Source organism: Quercus suber, unplaced genomic scaffold, assembly GCF_002906115.3.
Source record: "Quercus suber isolate HL8 unplaced genomic scaffold, Cork oak 2.0 scaffold_743, whole genome shotgun sequence".
Classification (NCBI taxonomy): domain Eukaryota; kingdom Viridiplantae; phylum Streptophyta; class Magnoliopsida; order Fagales; family Fagaceae; genus Quercus; species Quercus suber.
Window position 1 is genome coordinate 218,606 of NW_027070181.1, and position 17,246 is coordinate 235,851.

At 42.4% G+C, this 17,246-nt stretch overlaps 1 protein-coding gene and 1 long non-coding RNA gene across 2 annotated transcripts; one reads left to right on the forward strand and one right to left on the reverse strand.

Moving 5' to 3' along the window:
* The first annotated feature begins 1,260 nt into the window (after nt 1-1,260).
* On the forward strand, nt 1,261-2,094 carry LOC136064710 (uncharacterized). The gene has a single exon (XM_065766781.1). The coding sequence runs from the start codon at nt 1,261-1,263 to the stop codon at nt 2,092-2,094; it is 834 nt and encodes a 277-aa protein (XP_065622853.1).
* A 5,102-nt stretch (nt 2,095-7,196) lies between these two features.
* Nucleotides 7,197-10,904, reverse strand: LOC112039576 (uncharacterized). The gene is made up of 3 exons (XR_002886011.2): nt 10,656-10,904; nt 9,452-9,513; nt 7,197-8,208 (listed from the first exon to the last, which is right to left on the reverse strand). It is a non-coding gene; the product is annotated as an uncharacterized LOC112039576 (long non-coding RNA).
* Nucleotides 10,905-17,246: the final 6,342 nt, after the last annotated feature.

Genomic DNA, 17,246 nt, shown 5'->3' on the forward strand with positions numbered 1-17,246 from the left:
GGGGGGGGGGGGGGGGTGGGGTACGGTGTCACAGGTAAGTTCATTTGCCTGGTGCAGAATTTTGTATCAAAAACAAACCATTTGACGTTCATAGTTTTTGAATTGCCATATTCAAGGGGCCGCTTCTACAAAATTGATTTGGAATCAAATCAAAGGCCACAAAGTTACAAATTTGGTTTTGTTTGTGTCAATTTCGTCATGCAAATTAAGAATCAACGTACCTTAACATGTAATTATCCCTCATCTTTCAAAAATAAATCAATTTTTTTAGAGAAAACAACTTAATCATTTTAAGTTCACTTGATTTAGAACAAAATTGACTTATTTTCTAAGTTAAGAGAAAAATTTGACGCAATAATAATTAATGAATGAAATTGACACGCACACACACTCTAATAAAATTGAAACTGAAGAGGTTAAATTTGGGCTTGAGATGGGCCTGACAGTCAGCAGCTATGGGCCGATAGAGGATGGGCCCATTATCTGTCACTCTTGTTATAAACGGATCCAGTATAGAATGCCAACGGGTCCAAAGCCCATGAGGAGGTTAGAAAGGCCCTTGATATGGGGTACTTGCGAAACACTTCATAGAGTCCGAAGACAAATAGAATTCTAGCATGAAAAGGATTCTATTGGATGTTTCCTATAAGGAAAAGACTTCCGTACCAAGAGTGAGAGACCAACACCCTACTACTACTATAAAAGCTTCAATACCCTTATGAATCAAGGTACGCATAATTTACCCTCTCTAGCACTCTAGAGTTGTGAGAACATTACTGACTTGACCTTCAAAGAGTATTTGGACGGTACCACATCGGTGCTTTTTGTTAGGTTTTTCTTCTTTTTTGTATTGTGCAGGTTCACGTTCGAGCGCATAGGTATCGTGTAGCTCACTGGTGAATTTCTCGGCATCATCAGTTAGCGTCGTCTGTGGGAAACCTTAGTTGAGATTCAAAAGCCATACTATCATTTCCCGAACTTAAGGGTTGTATGGTACTCACTCGCTCGATGGCAACCACTAACGACATTCAAGGAGACGAACCACCCACGACTGCCCTCGAGAGACAAGTTCGAACTCTTGCTACCGCGGTGGAACGTCTCACCAAACAAAACCACGACTTAAAAGAACAGTTGCGCTAGAAGAATGCAGAACAGAATGACCAGCAAGCAGATCAAGAAGGGACCAGCGCTGCAAGAAAAAACCAGGAGAAACCTGAAGGCAGCCATGCCCCAAGCAGACTAGAGAAGCAGAACTTAAGCATGCCATCCCTCACAGATGCGACACCACCACAAATTGCCGTAGAGATGCAGGCGATGAGGGAACAGATGGAGGTTATGATGAACGCGCTCAAGGGACGAGTTTTCAGTGACCTAGACGATCTAGTCAACCGCACCGACTCGCCTTTCACTGCTGCCGTGAACTCCTTCCCCCTACCACATAAATTTCACATGCCGCATATAGAAAGCTATGACGGCGTGAAGAATCCTCTGGACCATCTAGAAACCTTCAAGACCCTAATGCACCTTCAGGGGATAGCAAATGAGATCATGTGCAGGGCCTTCCCCATAACACTTAAAGGCCCCGCAAGGGTATGGTTCAGCCGACTGACGCCAAACTCCATCGGCGCCTTCAAGGAGCTGAGCGCATTGTTCACTACGCACTTCATTGGAGGGCACAGGTACAAGAAGTCCACAGCTTATCTGATGAGTATTAAACAACAGAAGGAAGAGACGCTGAGGGCCTACATAACGCGCTTTAATAAGGAAGCGCTCTCAATAGACGAAGCCGACGACAAAATATTGGTAGTGGCTTTCACGAACGGGTTGCGGAAGGGCAAGTTTCTATTCTCTCTATACAAGAACGACCCTAAGACCATGTCAGAAGTACTCTACAGAGCAACTAAATACATGAACACGGAAGATGCATTACAAGCCCGAGAGGAAAAACCTAGGAAAAGGGAGCGGCAGGACGAAGCAAGACGGGACCAAGGGTCGAAGAGGCCAAGAACGGGAGAACGAAGGGATGAGCGACGCTCTAAGCCATCAAGGGGGAGGTTCACGAGCTTCACCCCGTTAACTACCCCAATAGAGTAAGTCCTAATGCAAATCAAGGACGAAGGGGCGCTAACCTTCCCCGGTAAACTGAAAGGAGATCCCAGCAAAAGATCAAGGGACAAATATTGCCGTTTCCACCACGATCACGGTCATGAGACAACAGATTGCTATGACTTAAAGCAACAGATAGAGGCCTTTATCAGACAAGGAAAATTGCAAAAGTTCATTAGAAAAGAGAGGATGGATTCGACACCTCAAGAGCAGTAGCCCTGAAGGGATAATGAGCATCCCAGACCCCCAATTGGAGACATAAGGATGATTGTGGGGGGACACAACATCCGGGTCGTCGAAAAAGGCCTGAAAGACTTACCTCCGAATGGTCATAACGTACTGCTAACGGGCTTAGTGCTAAAGATAGCGCGGAGAGATAGCCCAATCATCGAATTCTCAAAGGAAGATGCATGACGTCTTCACAATCCACATGACGACACATTGGTTGTCACCCTACGAGTGGGAGAATATAACATGCACAGAGTGTTGGTGGACAACGGTAGCTCAGCAGACATCCTCTATTACCCAGCATTCCAACAAATGAAAGTTGATAGGGAACGACTGATACCAACAAACGCTTCGTTGGTTGGCTTTGGAGGAACAAGAGTGTTTCCATTAGGCGCGGTCACACTTTCGGTGACAATAGGAGATTACCCCTGACAGATCACATAGGACGTGACATTCATTGTGGTCGACTGATCCACGTACAACGCTATCATCGGATGACCTACCCTTAATGCATGGAAGGCGGCAGCATCAACTTACCACCTGATGATTAACTTCCCTACAGAGTACGGGATCGGTGAATTGCGAGGGAACCAAGTGGCAGCCCGGGAGTGCTACATTGCCATGCTGGAGATGGAAGACCAGCAGCAAACCATGTGCATAGAGGAGACACGGACAGCAGCAGAGCCAGTGGAGGAACTAGAAGAGATAGTCCTTGATGAGTCAAAACCTGAACGGACTACCAGAATGGGGTCGCTGGCCGGCCAGCCAATCCATCAGGTCCTCATAGCATTCCTCAGAATGAATCAGGATGTGTTCGCTTGGAACCATGAGGACATGCCCAGAATCGAAAGCTCAGTCATAGTTCACAAGTTGATTGTAAACCCATCATTCTCGCCAGTCCGACAGAAAAAGCGAGTGTTCGCCCAAGAACGAGACAAAGCAATAGCAGAAGAGGTGAAGAAGCTGTTGGAAGCAAACTTCATTCGAGAAGTCTACTATCCCGACTAGTTAGCAAACGTGGTAATGGTTAAAAAAGCAAACTGGAAGTGGCGAATGTGCGTCGATTTCACGGACCTCAACAAAGCGTGCCCAAAGGATAGCTACCCACTACCCAGGATAGACACCTTGGTAGACTTGACGGCACGACACAAGCTTCTAAGCTTCATGGATGCTTTCTCGATCTATAATCAAATTAAGATGGACGAAGCCGATCAAGAGAAAACCTCCTTTGTCACTAGCCAAGGGCTCTTCTGCTACAAGGTGATGCCGTTTGGACTTAAGAACGCAAGCACAACGTACCAGAGACTGATGAACAAAATGTTCGCGTACCAGATCGGCCAGAACGTGCAGGTTTATGTCGATGACATGCTTGTAAAAAGCCCACTTGAAAGTGATCACCTGAAAGACCTCCAAGAGACTTTCAACACTCTTCGATCATATAATATGAAGCTCAATGCCAACAAATGCGCGTTTGGAGTGACGGCAGGGAAGTTCTTGGGATTCATGGTATCCTACAGAGGAATAGAAGTCAATCCAGAAAAGGTTCGAGCCATCATGGAGTTGGAACCACCAAATACAATCAAGGACGTGTAAAAACTGAATGGCAAAATTGCCACCCTAAACAGGTTTGTCTCAAAAGTGATGGACAAATGTCTACCTTTCTTCAGAACGCTGAGAAAATCGTTCGAGTGGACGAAAGAATGCCAGAAGGCCTTTGAAGAGTTGAAGAGGTACCTTACGTCCCCACCATTGCTCAGCCCCTCCAGACCAGGAGAAGAACTTTACCTCTACTTAGCTGTTTCACAAGCGGTGATCAGCGCGACACTGGTAAGAGAGGAAGACGGATCTCAAAGACCTGTCTATTTTATAAGTTGAGCGTTCAAAGGAGCAGAAGAGAGGTATCCACAAATAGAGAAGTTGGCCTTCGCATTGGTAACTACGGCAAGAAAGCTAAAGCCGTATTTCCAAGCCCACACTATCATAATCCTGACGAACTAACCATTGAGAAGAGCTTTGGGTAGCCCCGACGTAGCCGGACGGATGACTTTGTGGGCAATTGAGATAAGCAAATTTGATATACAATACCGCCCATGAACTGCAATTAAAGGCCAAACTGTGGCCGACTTCATTACAGAATTCTCACAATCGGAAGGTAGGGGGGCAGAAGTAGTCACGCAGTGGAGCATCCACACGGACGGATCGTCAAACAAAAAGGCAGGAGGAGTTGGGATTGTCATCCAAACCCCGGATGGGGATAAAATCGAGTGCATGATCCGATTCGACTTCCCTACAATCAACAACGAAGCCGAATATGAAGCACTGGTGGTGGGTCTAGACCTCATTAAAGCAGCAGGTGCAAAATGTAGTCGTACACTACAACTCCCAGGTGGTAATACGTCAAATCGACGGTGGCTACGAGTGCAAGAATGAGAGGATGAAGAAGTACCTGGAAGAAGTGAACAATCGGATCGACAACCTCGAAGTAAGATTCATCCAAATCCCAAGGGAAGAGAACGAATGCGCCGACCGTCTTGCAAAAGCAGCCTCGGCAGAACTCATGATTGTCCCCGAACAGGTATTGTCGTTTGTACAACTCTCCTCACTTATTGATGACAGAGCAAACGTACAGGAATTCAATTCAAAGAACAATTGGACTACACCGTTAATAGCATACCTAAGATCGGGCACTCTGCTAGACGGGAAAGATGCCGTTAGAAAATTGAAGGTACAAGCCTCACGATTTGTGTTGATCAAAGATGTCTTATATAAGAGAGGATTCTCCCGACCGTACCTGAGGTGTTTGAGTAGCGAGGAAGCAGACTACGTAGTGAGAGAGTTCACGAAGGTATATATGAAAACCACTCGGGGGTACGGTCATTAGTTCACAAGTTGATAAGAGCTGGTTACTATTGGCCTACTATGCTGAAAGATGCGCAAACCTATGTCAAAACCTGTGATAAATGTTAGAGGTTCAGTAATCTAATAAGACAACCGTCCGAGGAGCTCACACCCATGACCGCCCCATGGCCATTCGCCCAATGGGGACTAGACATTATGGGCCCCTTCCCAACGGTAGTAAGACAGCTAAAGTTTTTGGTAGTTGGCATCGACTATTTCACTAAATGGGTGGAAGTAGAGGCCCTAGCTACTATCACGGAGAAGAACATTCGAAGTTTCATATGGAAGAATATCATCTACAGGTACGGGATACCCAGGGTCCTTGTTTCCGACAACGGAAAGCAATTCGACAATAGCGCATTCAGAGACTTCTGCTTGGAGCTAGGCATCAAGAATCACTAATCGTCACCAGCACACCCACTGGCCAATGGGCAAGTCGAAGTCACAAACCGGTCATTCCTAAAAATCATCAAGACCCGCTTGGAGGGGGCAAAAGGCATTTGGCCTGAAGAACTACCAAGCGTCTTATGGGCGTATCGTACTACATCAAGAACACCTACTGGAGAATCACCATTTCAGCTGGCATACGGAAGCGAAGCTGTCATCTCAGTAGAGGTCGGACTCACAAGCTATCGGGTGGAGAACTACGATGAAGATAAGAATGAAGAATCCTTGGGCCTTCAACTAGACCTGGTGGATGAAGTTTGGGTAGCAGCAAAGCAGAGGTTAGCACGATACCAGAATCTCATGGCAAAATACTACAACTCCAACATCAGGCATAGAGACTTTCAGATTGGGGATCTTGTACTACGTAAGGTCATGGGCTCTGCTAGAGATCCTTCGTAAGGAAAGCTTGGCCCCAATTGGGAAGGACCATACATGATTTCATCATGGCAAAGGAAAGGGACATACCACCTCGAGACCCTGGACGGACAGAAGCTTCAGCACCCGTGGAATACGGAGCACCTGCGGAGATACTTCCAGTAGGGACGACATGAAGGGCATCAATGCCTCCCAGTTTCTAGTTTATATTATTAAGTTTTAGCTTTTACTTCGAACAATCTTTCCTACTATTTAGTTTTGCTATCACTAGTTTTACTTTTGAACAATTCCTTTTGCAAGTGTACTTTTAAGCACTAGGGAGCAGATACTTTTTCTACATGGTTTTCTTTAAGAGAAATATTCAGACACAACTATGTTGTTCCTACTAAACATGTCAAGTCCATAAAGTGGACGGATCACTCCATGAGGGATGGTCATTTATACAAAGTCCACAAAGTGGACAGATCACCCTAAGAGGGATGATAATTTTTTCGAAGTCCACAAAGTGGACGGATCACCCCAAGAAGGATGATAAATTTTGACAAAACCACAAAGTGGACGGATCACCCCAAGAGGGATGATCATTTATACAAAGTCCACAAAGTGGACGGAGCACCCCAAGGGGGACGATAAATTTTCACGAAACCACAAAGTGGACGGATCACCCCAAGAGGGATGATCATTTATACAAAGTCCATAAAGTGGACGGAGCACCCCAAGGGGGACGATAAGTTTTCACAAATCCACAAAGTGGACGGAGCACCCCAAGAGGGATGATAAATTTGCATAAGTCCACAAAGTGGACAAGTCACCCCAAGAGGGATGATCATTTATACAAAATCCACAAAGTTGACGGATCACCCCAAGAGGGATGATAAAATTCTACAAAGTCCACAAATGGACGGTTATTACTTAGTCCCAAAAATAGGACGGGTATTAGATCCACAAAAATGGACGGAGTCTTTATATAAAGTAGTCCCTAACACGGACGAATACAAGATAAGATCCCCTTGACGGACTTACCTCGGCACAGGATAATGAATGAGCAAAATATGGACGGTATTTGTCTAAGTTCGTCCTTGAGGACGACGTCATTCGAAAAACAAACTACAAAGCGAACGGATGAATTCCATTCAACAAAATATATCAAACCACTCAATAAAATAGATGAAGCAAAGTTAAACAGAGTAAGTACCCAAAAAATAAGAGTGTTTACAAAAAACAAAAACATGACGGAGTCAAAAATTGTTCTCCTAATGTTCTTACATAAGGGTAGGAAATAAAATAAAAATGAAAATAAACCTAATCTACAACGGGGGCTTCCTTTTCTTCACTACGACGAGACTGACCATCTTTTGGATCACTTTCAACAACAACTTGGTCAAGAGGGACGTCGGGAGGAGCTTTGTCACCAAAGAGTTCGTCCGTATCTTCATATTGGGCAGGGAGGATGGATGTTTGCTCCGCATCATTGATGTTGACGGAGGACAAGTCTAACAGAGGATATAGAGCCTTCACCTGACAGATGGCCTCATCAAAGGCGTAGCCAAACGACACTCCTAGCTCATTCAGAAGGGTGTCAGAGTCTCTATACTCAAGTACAGCAGTCTCCTTGGCTTGACGGATCTCTTTGTCTTTATCTTCAATAACTTTTTTGAGCTCTTCTGTCAGCTTGTGGGGTTGGCTACTGTCCTCCTCTGCCATCATCAACTTCTTATCCTAGACCACCTTTGTCACGCCCCAAACCCGATTTCCGGATTTGTGACCATGACTGGCATGCTAATATCAAGCCTAAACCTGATATTAATAAGAACCAACTTAACTTTGAAAAAAACTTTCAGAAAAGCTTTTACAAAAGCTTCCCTCTTTATTTTCATTCTTGTTTCTTTACTTCTTGATATAATTTTTCACTTGACATTTAGAGCATCTACACTGTACTCAAAATATAACGTAATCCTCCAGTTTTTCAAATTCCATATTTTCACATAATACATATCTTAATATCTTAAGGTACAACTTTCATTAGATCCTAAAATACACAATACCACAAAACTAAACATCAAATACTAATTTAGGATCTATACATATAAAACTAAACCAGCTCCTTCCAAAACTCGACTAAGGCTCCCTCTGCTCTAAAATAAAACCTGCTAACTGAAAGAGTGGAAGGGGTGAGCTACACAGCTCAGTAAATGTAAAATATATGAGAATTTAATAAGGATGCATGTAAATCAATTTATTTCATTTAATAATATTCGGATAGGAGAACATCCTTTCATGCATAGTATCTTATACTATGTATAATAATAACTTATACACTCTTCATAGGAAATAAATGTTCTCCCTTTCCTTATCAGAATAATTTTATCGAAACCCTTCAGATTGAATTTCTTTCATTTCTTACAAAGTCACCATATATGTATTCTCATTACAAAATGATTATTTTAACTTAAATTAGATAATCAGTAACTTTGTATTAAACTAGAAACATCTTGAATAATAAGAAAACTTTTCTTTATAAACTTCTTCTTATAACGTATTATAACTTTCATGGTCATAAAACTTAACGTTTCATAAAAATAGATATCTGATAACTTTTAAACATAAATTTGTACTTTCATCAGAAATTTCATCTTTATAACACAACAGAACTTCAGAAACTTTTATCTTTAATGAACAGCTTTCTTTTCATCAAAAACTTCTTCTTTTCATGAGAGCTTTTTCTTTTCACAATGCATTTAAACAAAATAATTCCCTCATGATTAATAGCATAGCATAGCTGTTCATAACAAATTGGTTAGTCCATATCTGATAAGTTTGTACAGAGAAGGCCTCATCACATTTGGATGCCCTCGTGTGTATGATATTGTCCCTTTTGGGAGGCCTGATGGCACATCCCCTCCAGGTTTTGTTCCTCCCAGCCGTCCGTACACATTGGAGAGAAGGCCTTGTTCAGATTAGAGTTACGGGTAACCCCATTTCCTCTACTTTAAATGGCCTAGAGTTACGGGCAGCCCCATTTCCTCTACTTTAAATGGCCAAACAGATAACATTTTTTCCATGGAAAGCCAGTAATTAACCCCTACTGACCGAGTTCAGATCACCAGAGGACATAACCCGAAAACCTTTCATACTTATACATCATACTGAAACTTCTTATTTTGCATAATATTTCATCATAATAGCATTTCCATTCTTTTCTTTAAACATCATGTTCATGGAATTAATAATAGTATCATTATGCTTAAATCATATACATAGGGTTTCGAAAGCTCAAGAACATATCTTTGTCTGATAATGCTTACATGCCATATCTCTAATCAAAAACATTTTAATGCATAATATACTTTAAAATAACCTCATGACTTACCAAATACCCATATAACTTATCCCTTACCTGAAAGCAGAGGAACCGAGAGCCTAAAGTCGAAGGAGCTTAGACCTGGTGGCTGGTAACACCTAAACCGAAATCAAAACTTATTACTATCCATAATTTCCTTATCATAAACTTACACATTCATCTTAAAGCCTATTTCTTAAAATTAAGGAAATCCTAATCCCACCTCAAAGAGGTTCCCACAAACACAAAATACATCCATCAGACAACATCATGTACCAATCATAGAGAAACTAACATTCTCACATTAATACCATATCTCTAGAAGAGCCAACTTCATTTCAAAAGATGATTTGAGATTAGGGCAATAATGCATGCATAACATATAATTCTTTAAGCATGGTCATTTAACCATATACATTCATATGGTAACATACAACACGTCAGACAAAACAGCTTTATAAATACAGCCGTCACATGGTTTTGAGTACTAAACCTCAAAACAAGTTAGACAAAATAAATCTATGATCGAGACATACCAAGAGATAAGCATATTAAATTATAGCTCAAAACATTCACCCTAGCTATAGAATTAAATCCTCAAAGTTAGGCATAGCATATGTTATTCACTGCTCATTTCAGCAGAATATGCTCCATTTGTAAAATACAAACGGGCTGCCTACACACATCCAATTATCATGAAATTTTACATAACTACTCCCCTGTATGTCCAGTATAAATCATAAAAATTTCGGAGTCAAAGAATAAACTCATGATTTACTAAAAATCACACAAGACAGAATACTCAAATCTGTCTTGACAGAATTTCTTGCAACTTAAAAATTAAACCATTATTTTTATGTTCATCAAAATTCTGTGAGACCACTTCCATAACAACCATATATGTCTTAGCTTTTATAGAAAATAACCCTAGCATCCAAATTCACTATATACAATTTAATACATATTGTTCTTGTTGTAAACATCAAATCTGTCACAGAGACAGCTTCAGTACACATTCTTACAAAATCATCAACAAATAGCAGTAGGTCTTAATTTCATTTGGGTATTTTTATAACTATAGTATACATATTAAAATATGTTAATAAGCATTCAATAGTCCATAACACCATCACTCTTTCAATTTACAAAAACAGAATCACAGGTTCAGTCTCACAAATCAGAACAGAGGATAAAGAATGAAAATAAACAACCAATCATACTATCCAAGTACACAAAATCTGATGAAGTTTTAATTACTTACCCACAAAACCTTAGTGTTAGGCTCTTAATTTCATCTTTAGAGAGGAATATTTTGTCTTGGTGAGAGAGGGAGGGCTGCCGTGTAAGAGCAAAGAGAGAAGAGAGAAAGAAGAACAAAGAAGGAGGAAAAAGAAGTAGAGACAGAGGGGCTGGACTTCTGATCTGATGCAGACAAGAAAATCAGAAAAGTGAGAAGACTTTTGGGGCACAAAAGGAGATAAGAGATGTGAACAATTGGGGTGGGATACGTGGGATGCTAGGAAGAAAATATCACACCTCCTTTTTCCAACTTTTGACAATTCTTACATTCACACTCACTTTTCTACAAAGATAATTCTTGCATATACGTACGTATATATATATATATATATATATCCTTACCTTTATAAAGTTATATCCATTACACTAAAAGAGCATATATGTTCTAATTTCTTAAGAAAGTCAAGGAAGAAGTGAGGTGGCTCTTGGTGATTGCATGGCCAAGTCTTGGTCTTTGGGGTTTGTCATCATGCATGAAACTTTGGCATTGTGTGTGTTGAATTTCCATTGGTTGCATGTGGGTGGAATTTCTACTATAATATCTCATGCATCATGCCTAATTAAAACATCAACTATGTATGTAATAACTTAAACCAATTAATATAGTTTGGTACATACTTATACTTAGTATATATTTATAATACAAATAGCCATTCCATTATTTATTTTCTTTACAATTCTAATTCAAATATATTATAAAATAATATACTTATTAAATACTCTTATATTAATTTTAGAAAGTAAGTGACTTAAAATAATAATTAACTATTTAAACACATAGTTTAACTATTAATTTGGGGTCGGGGTGTTACAACCTTCTAGGCACGAAGTTGGGCCAACTTATCCTCCGTCACCTTTGCCTTCTCCCCTATGCGGCCTAGGGTCGTCTCATGGTTTAAACACCATCCAAACAAACCTTTCATCATCACCATGGCCTGAACAATGGAAATCAATTAATCTCAAGTAAAGGCATATGTAGGCATACAGATGGAGTATAGACGGACCAAGTTACCTGGGCAATGCTGAACAGCCCCGTCTCACCCATCGCCTCCGTCGAATGATTGCCCAAATCCTCGTAGTCCTCGGAGGTCATGATGGACGACAGTTATTCCAAGGCATACTTAGGGTCGTCTCGAAGAAGGGTAGGTGGCTTCTTACTGCTTGGAGACGGACCCTTCATGAGGCTTTTCTCGGCTCCATGTTTTACAGGGGTGACGGTCTTCGAACCCTCCGCCATAAGTCCCACGACGGGGTCCAGAGGGATCTTGGGCCTCTTCGAAGGACGGTCTCCTTTGACCAGCTGCTTCCTCTTTGCTAACGGATTGTTTGCACCCGTCTCTTTAGGTTCAGCATCATCGCCCCCCCTGTTCTTGGCAGCATTTTCCCTTATGATGAACCTTCTCTTTGCATCGTCCATTTCTGCAAAAGACGGACGGACAAAGTTAATATCTGTTAACATAATATCAATGGGTCAAACACATTTGGGACGATGGATTTACGTTGACGAATCCTTTTTTCGTATCTGATTGCTGGTTTTGATGGCTTAGGACCGTCACAATACCAATGGATTGTGTTGAGGTTGGCGAGCTTAGCCTAGGTTCTTTCCTCCGGCGTAGTTTTATTAAAAATCTTTTCTAGAAAACTGTACTCCTCAAGGTTTACTTGTGGACGCCGTCGTACTGCAAAGAAGAAGACAGTTAAAACATATTAAAATGAATGAATAAGTCTTTACATATTAGGACGAATACATACCAGCTTGGGGCAATATGCCCCAAGTAGTGTCGACGGGCATGTGCTCCGTATCCCTTGGACGACACATCCATTCATCACCCTCTAAGAAAAAGTAACGACTCTTCCAGTCTCTGTTGGAGTCTGGGGTCTCATATATTACCTTTAACAACGGACTCCTAGCTACAAAACTGTATATACCCCTAGATTTGTCAATTTCATCTGGACGGTAGTGGTGAAGAAATTCTCGCACCGTCAACCTCCTAGCTCCGTCTGACCAAGCACCATACAGGACCTCCATTGCTATGAAGACCCTCCAGGCATTGGGTGATATTTGGTTGACAGACAGACCCAGATACTTAAGTAGCTCGCAATAAAGGGAACTCAATGGAAATCTAAGTCCTGCCTTCAACATTTGCTCGTACAGTCCAAGGCCTTATACTCCATCATAATAGCATTTCTCGGATTTATAGGGCAGACGGATGGGAATGTTATCTGGGATCTGGTAGTTAGCTCTAAGTGTTTTGAAGTGAGTCTCCTTGATAGTGGATGTAAAATCATTCACCGTCCACTCTGGAAGCATGATGAACTTCCTTGGTCCATCAGCTCCTAGGACGGGTCCTATTTGTTCTTGGCCGTCAGAACCTTCCATTGGTTCATCCAACTCCGTATCCTCATTTGTTGAGGACGGAGAAGAGACGGATGTCCTCCTCTCTTCGCTTTGACTCTCTTGGTCTTTGTGACCTGACGAGAATACCTCTTCATAATCTGCCCCGTCACGGACAACTGACTGATTACTTGATGCACTAGACATTGCCTACAAGTGACGACAAAACCTAAGACTATGATGGGGATAAGAATGGATAACAAATAAAGTTTTGAGCTATAAAAGTAATACAACGGTAGAAAAATATGAAGGAATGCACTTACCGGTTAGTACGTGAACAGACGAAAATTAATAATGACAGATGCTGTGATCGAACGATGTATTCTGACAAAGATGACGGAGTGTGCTCTGACAAGTGAGTTTCTGTTGAGAGTGAGAAAATGAGAGTAGAAGGTTGGATATTTATAGGAAAGGTGCACGAAAGACAAAGCGACACTTCGATCCCATACAATGGCCAGTAAAAAAGCAACGCGTGTCATACACCATTAATGCTTTCCGTATCTTGTCAACGGCCCGAATGGTTGACGGTGTGTCTTGAAACCGTCAACCTTATCTGATGATGACATAAAAGACCACCTCGAAAAAATTTTCCATATGGCTCGTTTACGAAGAAAGAAAGATGGCACAGCCAAGTTGCCTCGTCCGTCCTTTGGGACGGACGAATAAGGTCTCGTCCGTCTCAAAGGACGGATGAGGAAGGCATGGCCATACTAAGGCACGTCCGCTCCTAGTTAGAGATGGACGAGCCAAGCATTCATGACTTAACCAATAATTCAAAACCTCCATTGCTCACAGCGAGACACCGATTCAGATGAAGCAACTTCTACGGAAGTTATGGAAGTTACCTCCGATTTTGATGAACTCCTCGACAATAAGAACGGTTATCAGAGAAAATAACCGTTCCATGCACTATATAAACACGATTCTGCATAGAGGTAAAGGATGCTGACTCTTTCATTTGGAGAAGGAAACAAACACTTAGATATTTTTCCTCTCTATTCCAGCCTTCTAACTTCATCATCGGAGGGTCTTAGGCCGGTCTCCACCGGTCTTTACTCTGATTGAGTTTGGTTTTACAGGATTCAATTCTCGAGATTGTCGAAATCTAAAGATTTTCAACCCACTGATTTTCTAGAGTTATCAGTTGGCGTCGTCTGTGGGGACGTATTTGTCGCTCTTGAACTTGTTTAGTTCTGCAATTTCTTTCTCACGTGAAAAGGTTTGAAATGGTTCGGACTAGATCAAGGGCAACTAGCCCAGGCCCTCAACAGAGTAGGGACGCATCGAGTAATCCTCATCGCGATCGACAATCTGCACCCAATATGCAGGCCCCGTCTACCCATCATATGCAGTCTATGGCGGCTGCAATGGCGGAGTTAACTCGCCAGAATCAAGATTTACGAAGAAAAGTTAACTTAAGAAGGCAGACGCGTCAAGAGCAGGAAGAAGAAGGGCAAACTCAGGGTCAAGAGGGTAGAGAGAACTTTCAGCATGGGAGTCCATCAAGAGATACCACTTCGAGAAGGGCATCCGACTTGAAGAAAGAGATGGATCAGATGAAGAAGGCCATGGACGAAATGAAGGAAAATATGAGGAGGGCAAACCCAGTAGAAGATTTGGTTCATAGAACTGATTCTCCCTTTACGGTCTCCATCAATGGCCATCCCCTACCACTGAAATTCAAAATGCCTTCTTTAGATTCGTACGATGGGAATCGAGACCCTTTTGATCACATTGCCACCTTCAAGACCACTATGCATCTTCAAGGAGTTCCAGATGAAATAATGTGCAGAGCCTTTCCCACCACTCTCAAGGGTCCGGCTAGAGTATGGTTCAGCAAATTACTCCCAAATTCAGTAAGTTCTTTTGGAGAATTAAGCAAGTTGTTTGTTAATAACTTCATAGGGGGTCAGCGTCATAGACGATCTACTTCCAGTTTGTTAACGATAGAACAGGGGGAGAATGAAAGTTTGCGTTCCTTCATCACACGTTTCAATAGGGAAGCTCTGACCGTGGACGAGGTAGATGATAAGCTACTTTTGGCAGCCTTTCATAACGGAGTCAATTCAGATTTGTTTATACACAAACTTTATGAGAAGGAACCTCAGTCCATGGCTGAACTCATCCATTCAGCCCAAAACTTCATGAACGCAGAAGATGCTATTATAGCCAAGAAGAGGAAGAGGGCCGAGAGAATGGAAACAAATCTTGCTCGTCATTCCGAACAGGGTCCTCGTCCTAAAAAGGGACGGACGGAGGATAAGAAAGATCGAGAAAAGAGGGCAGGTCCGTCGGCAAGGAACCAACAGTACACTCCTTTGAGCGTGCCACTCGAGCAAGTCCTCATGCAAATCAAAGACGAGCCTTCCTTGAAGTGGCCAGAGAAGATGAAGGGGGATCCAAATAAGCGCAATAGAAATAAGTATTGTCGCTTCCATAGAGATCACGGGCACGACACGGACGAGCGCTTCGATCTGAAGCAGCAGATTGAGAATCTCATCAGACAAGGGAAGTTGAAAAATTTCCTTGGACGAGATCATAGAGACGAGAAAATGAAGGCCAAGGTAGAAGAACTGTCACGGCCACCACTTGGAGAAATAAGAATCATTTTGGGGGGAAGTCCTGCAGGACAATCGTCTAAGTCAAAGAGAGCATATTTGAAAGTAGTGCAGAGCGTTCAGCTCTCTGGACGACTATCGAGTGCAGGGACTACGGACGAGCAGGCGATCACCTTCACGCACGAGGATACAGAGAGAGTCCATCACCCTCATGACGATGCAATTGTCATCACTCTCCTTATTGCGGACTACAAGACTAGAAGGGTATTGATAGATAATGGAAGTTCTGCTGATATCTTGTACTTTCCAGCCTTTCAGCAGATGAGGTTAGGACGAGACTTGCTCCGTCCAACAAGCTCCCCCCTAGTTGGTTTTGGTGGAATGAAAGTACAACCTGTGGGTAGTATTTCATTGCCAGTAACGGTGGGGGCGTATCCGCAGCAAGTCACCAAGGAAGTGAATTTCCTCGTAGTTAATTGTTCGTTTCTTACAATGCAATAATTGGGAGGCCAACCTTAAACAGGTGGAAGGCAGTTACATCTACCTACCATTTGTCAATCAAGTTCCCAACGGAACACGGGGTAGGCCGAGTACAGGGAGACCAATTGGCAGCAAGAGAGTGTTATCTGGCCATGTTGGCTGCGGACGAGCAAGTTCAAGCAATGAATATCGAAGAAAGGAAAGTAGTGGCAGAACCCGTTGAAGCCTTGGAAGATATTCCTTTAGATGATGATAACCCTGAGAGGTGTACCAGGGTTGGAGCAGATTTGGAAACAAAGATCAAGAAAGATCTCATTTGTTTTTTGAAAAGAAATAAAGATGTGTTTGCATGGAGTCACGAAGATATGCCGGGCATAGATCCCAGTGTTATTACCCACCGTCTAAGTGTATGCCCTTCCTCCAAGCCAGTGCGACAAAAGAAGAGGGTGTTTGCCCCAGAGAGAGACAATACTGTCAAGGAGGAAGTTCAGAAGCTGATTACGGCAAAGTTCATTCGAGAGGTATACTATCCTGAGTGGTTGGCCAATGTAGTTATGGTCAAGAAGGCGAATGGCAAGTGGAGAATGTGCGTCGATTTCACTGACTTAAACAAGGCTTGCCCAAAGGATAGTTACCTGTTACCACGCATTGATCAGCTGGTAGATTCCATTGCGGGCCACAAGTTACTCAGTTTCTTGGACGCTTTCTCTGGGTACAATCAGATTCAGATGGACGAAGCAGACCAAGAGAAGACGTCCTTCATCACTAGTCAGGGATTATTTTGTTATGAGGTAATGCCTTTTGGTTTGAAAAATGCTGGAGCAACGTACCAACAACTGGTCAATCATATGTTTCGTCCACAGATCGGGCGGAATATGGAAGTCTATATAGACGATATGTTGGTAAAAATCCAGGACGAGGGAAGGCATCTGGACGACTTGCAGGAAACATTCAATACATTGAGGCATTATCATATGAAGCTAAACCCCAGCAAAGGTGCTTTTGGAGTATCATCAGGAAAATTCCTGGGGTTTATGGTCTCCTACAGAGGAATCGAGGCAAACCCTGATAAAATCCAAGCAATATTGAATATGAAGCCCCCAGGCAGTGTTAAAGAAGT

Excerpts from the sequence above, each read along its gene's own strand:
- LOC136064710 (XM_065766781.1), top strand. The coding sequence starts at position 1,261 with ATGCCATCCCTCACAGATGCGACACCACCACAAATTGCCGTAGAGATG.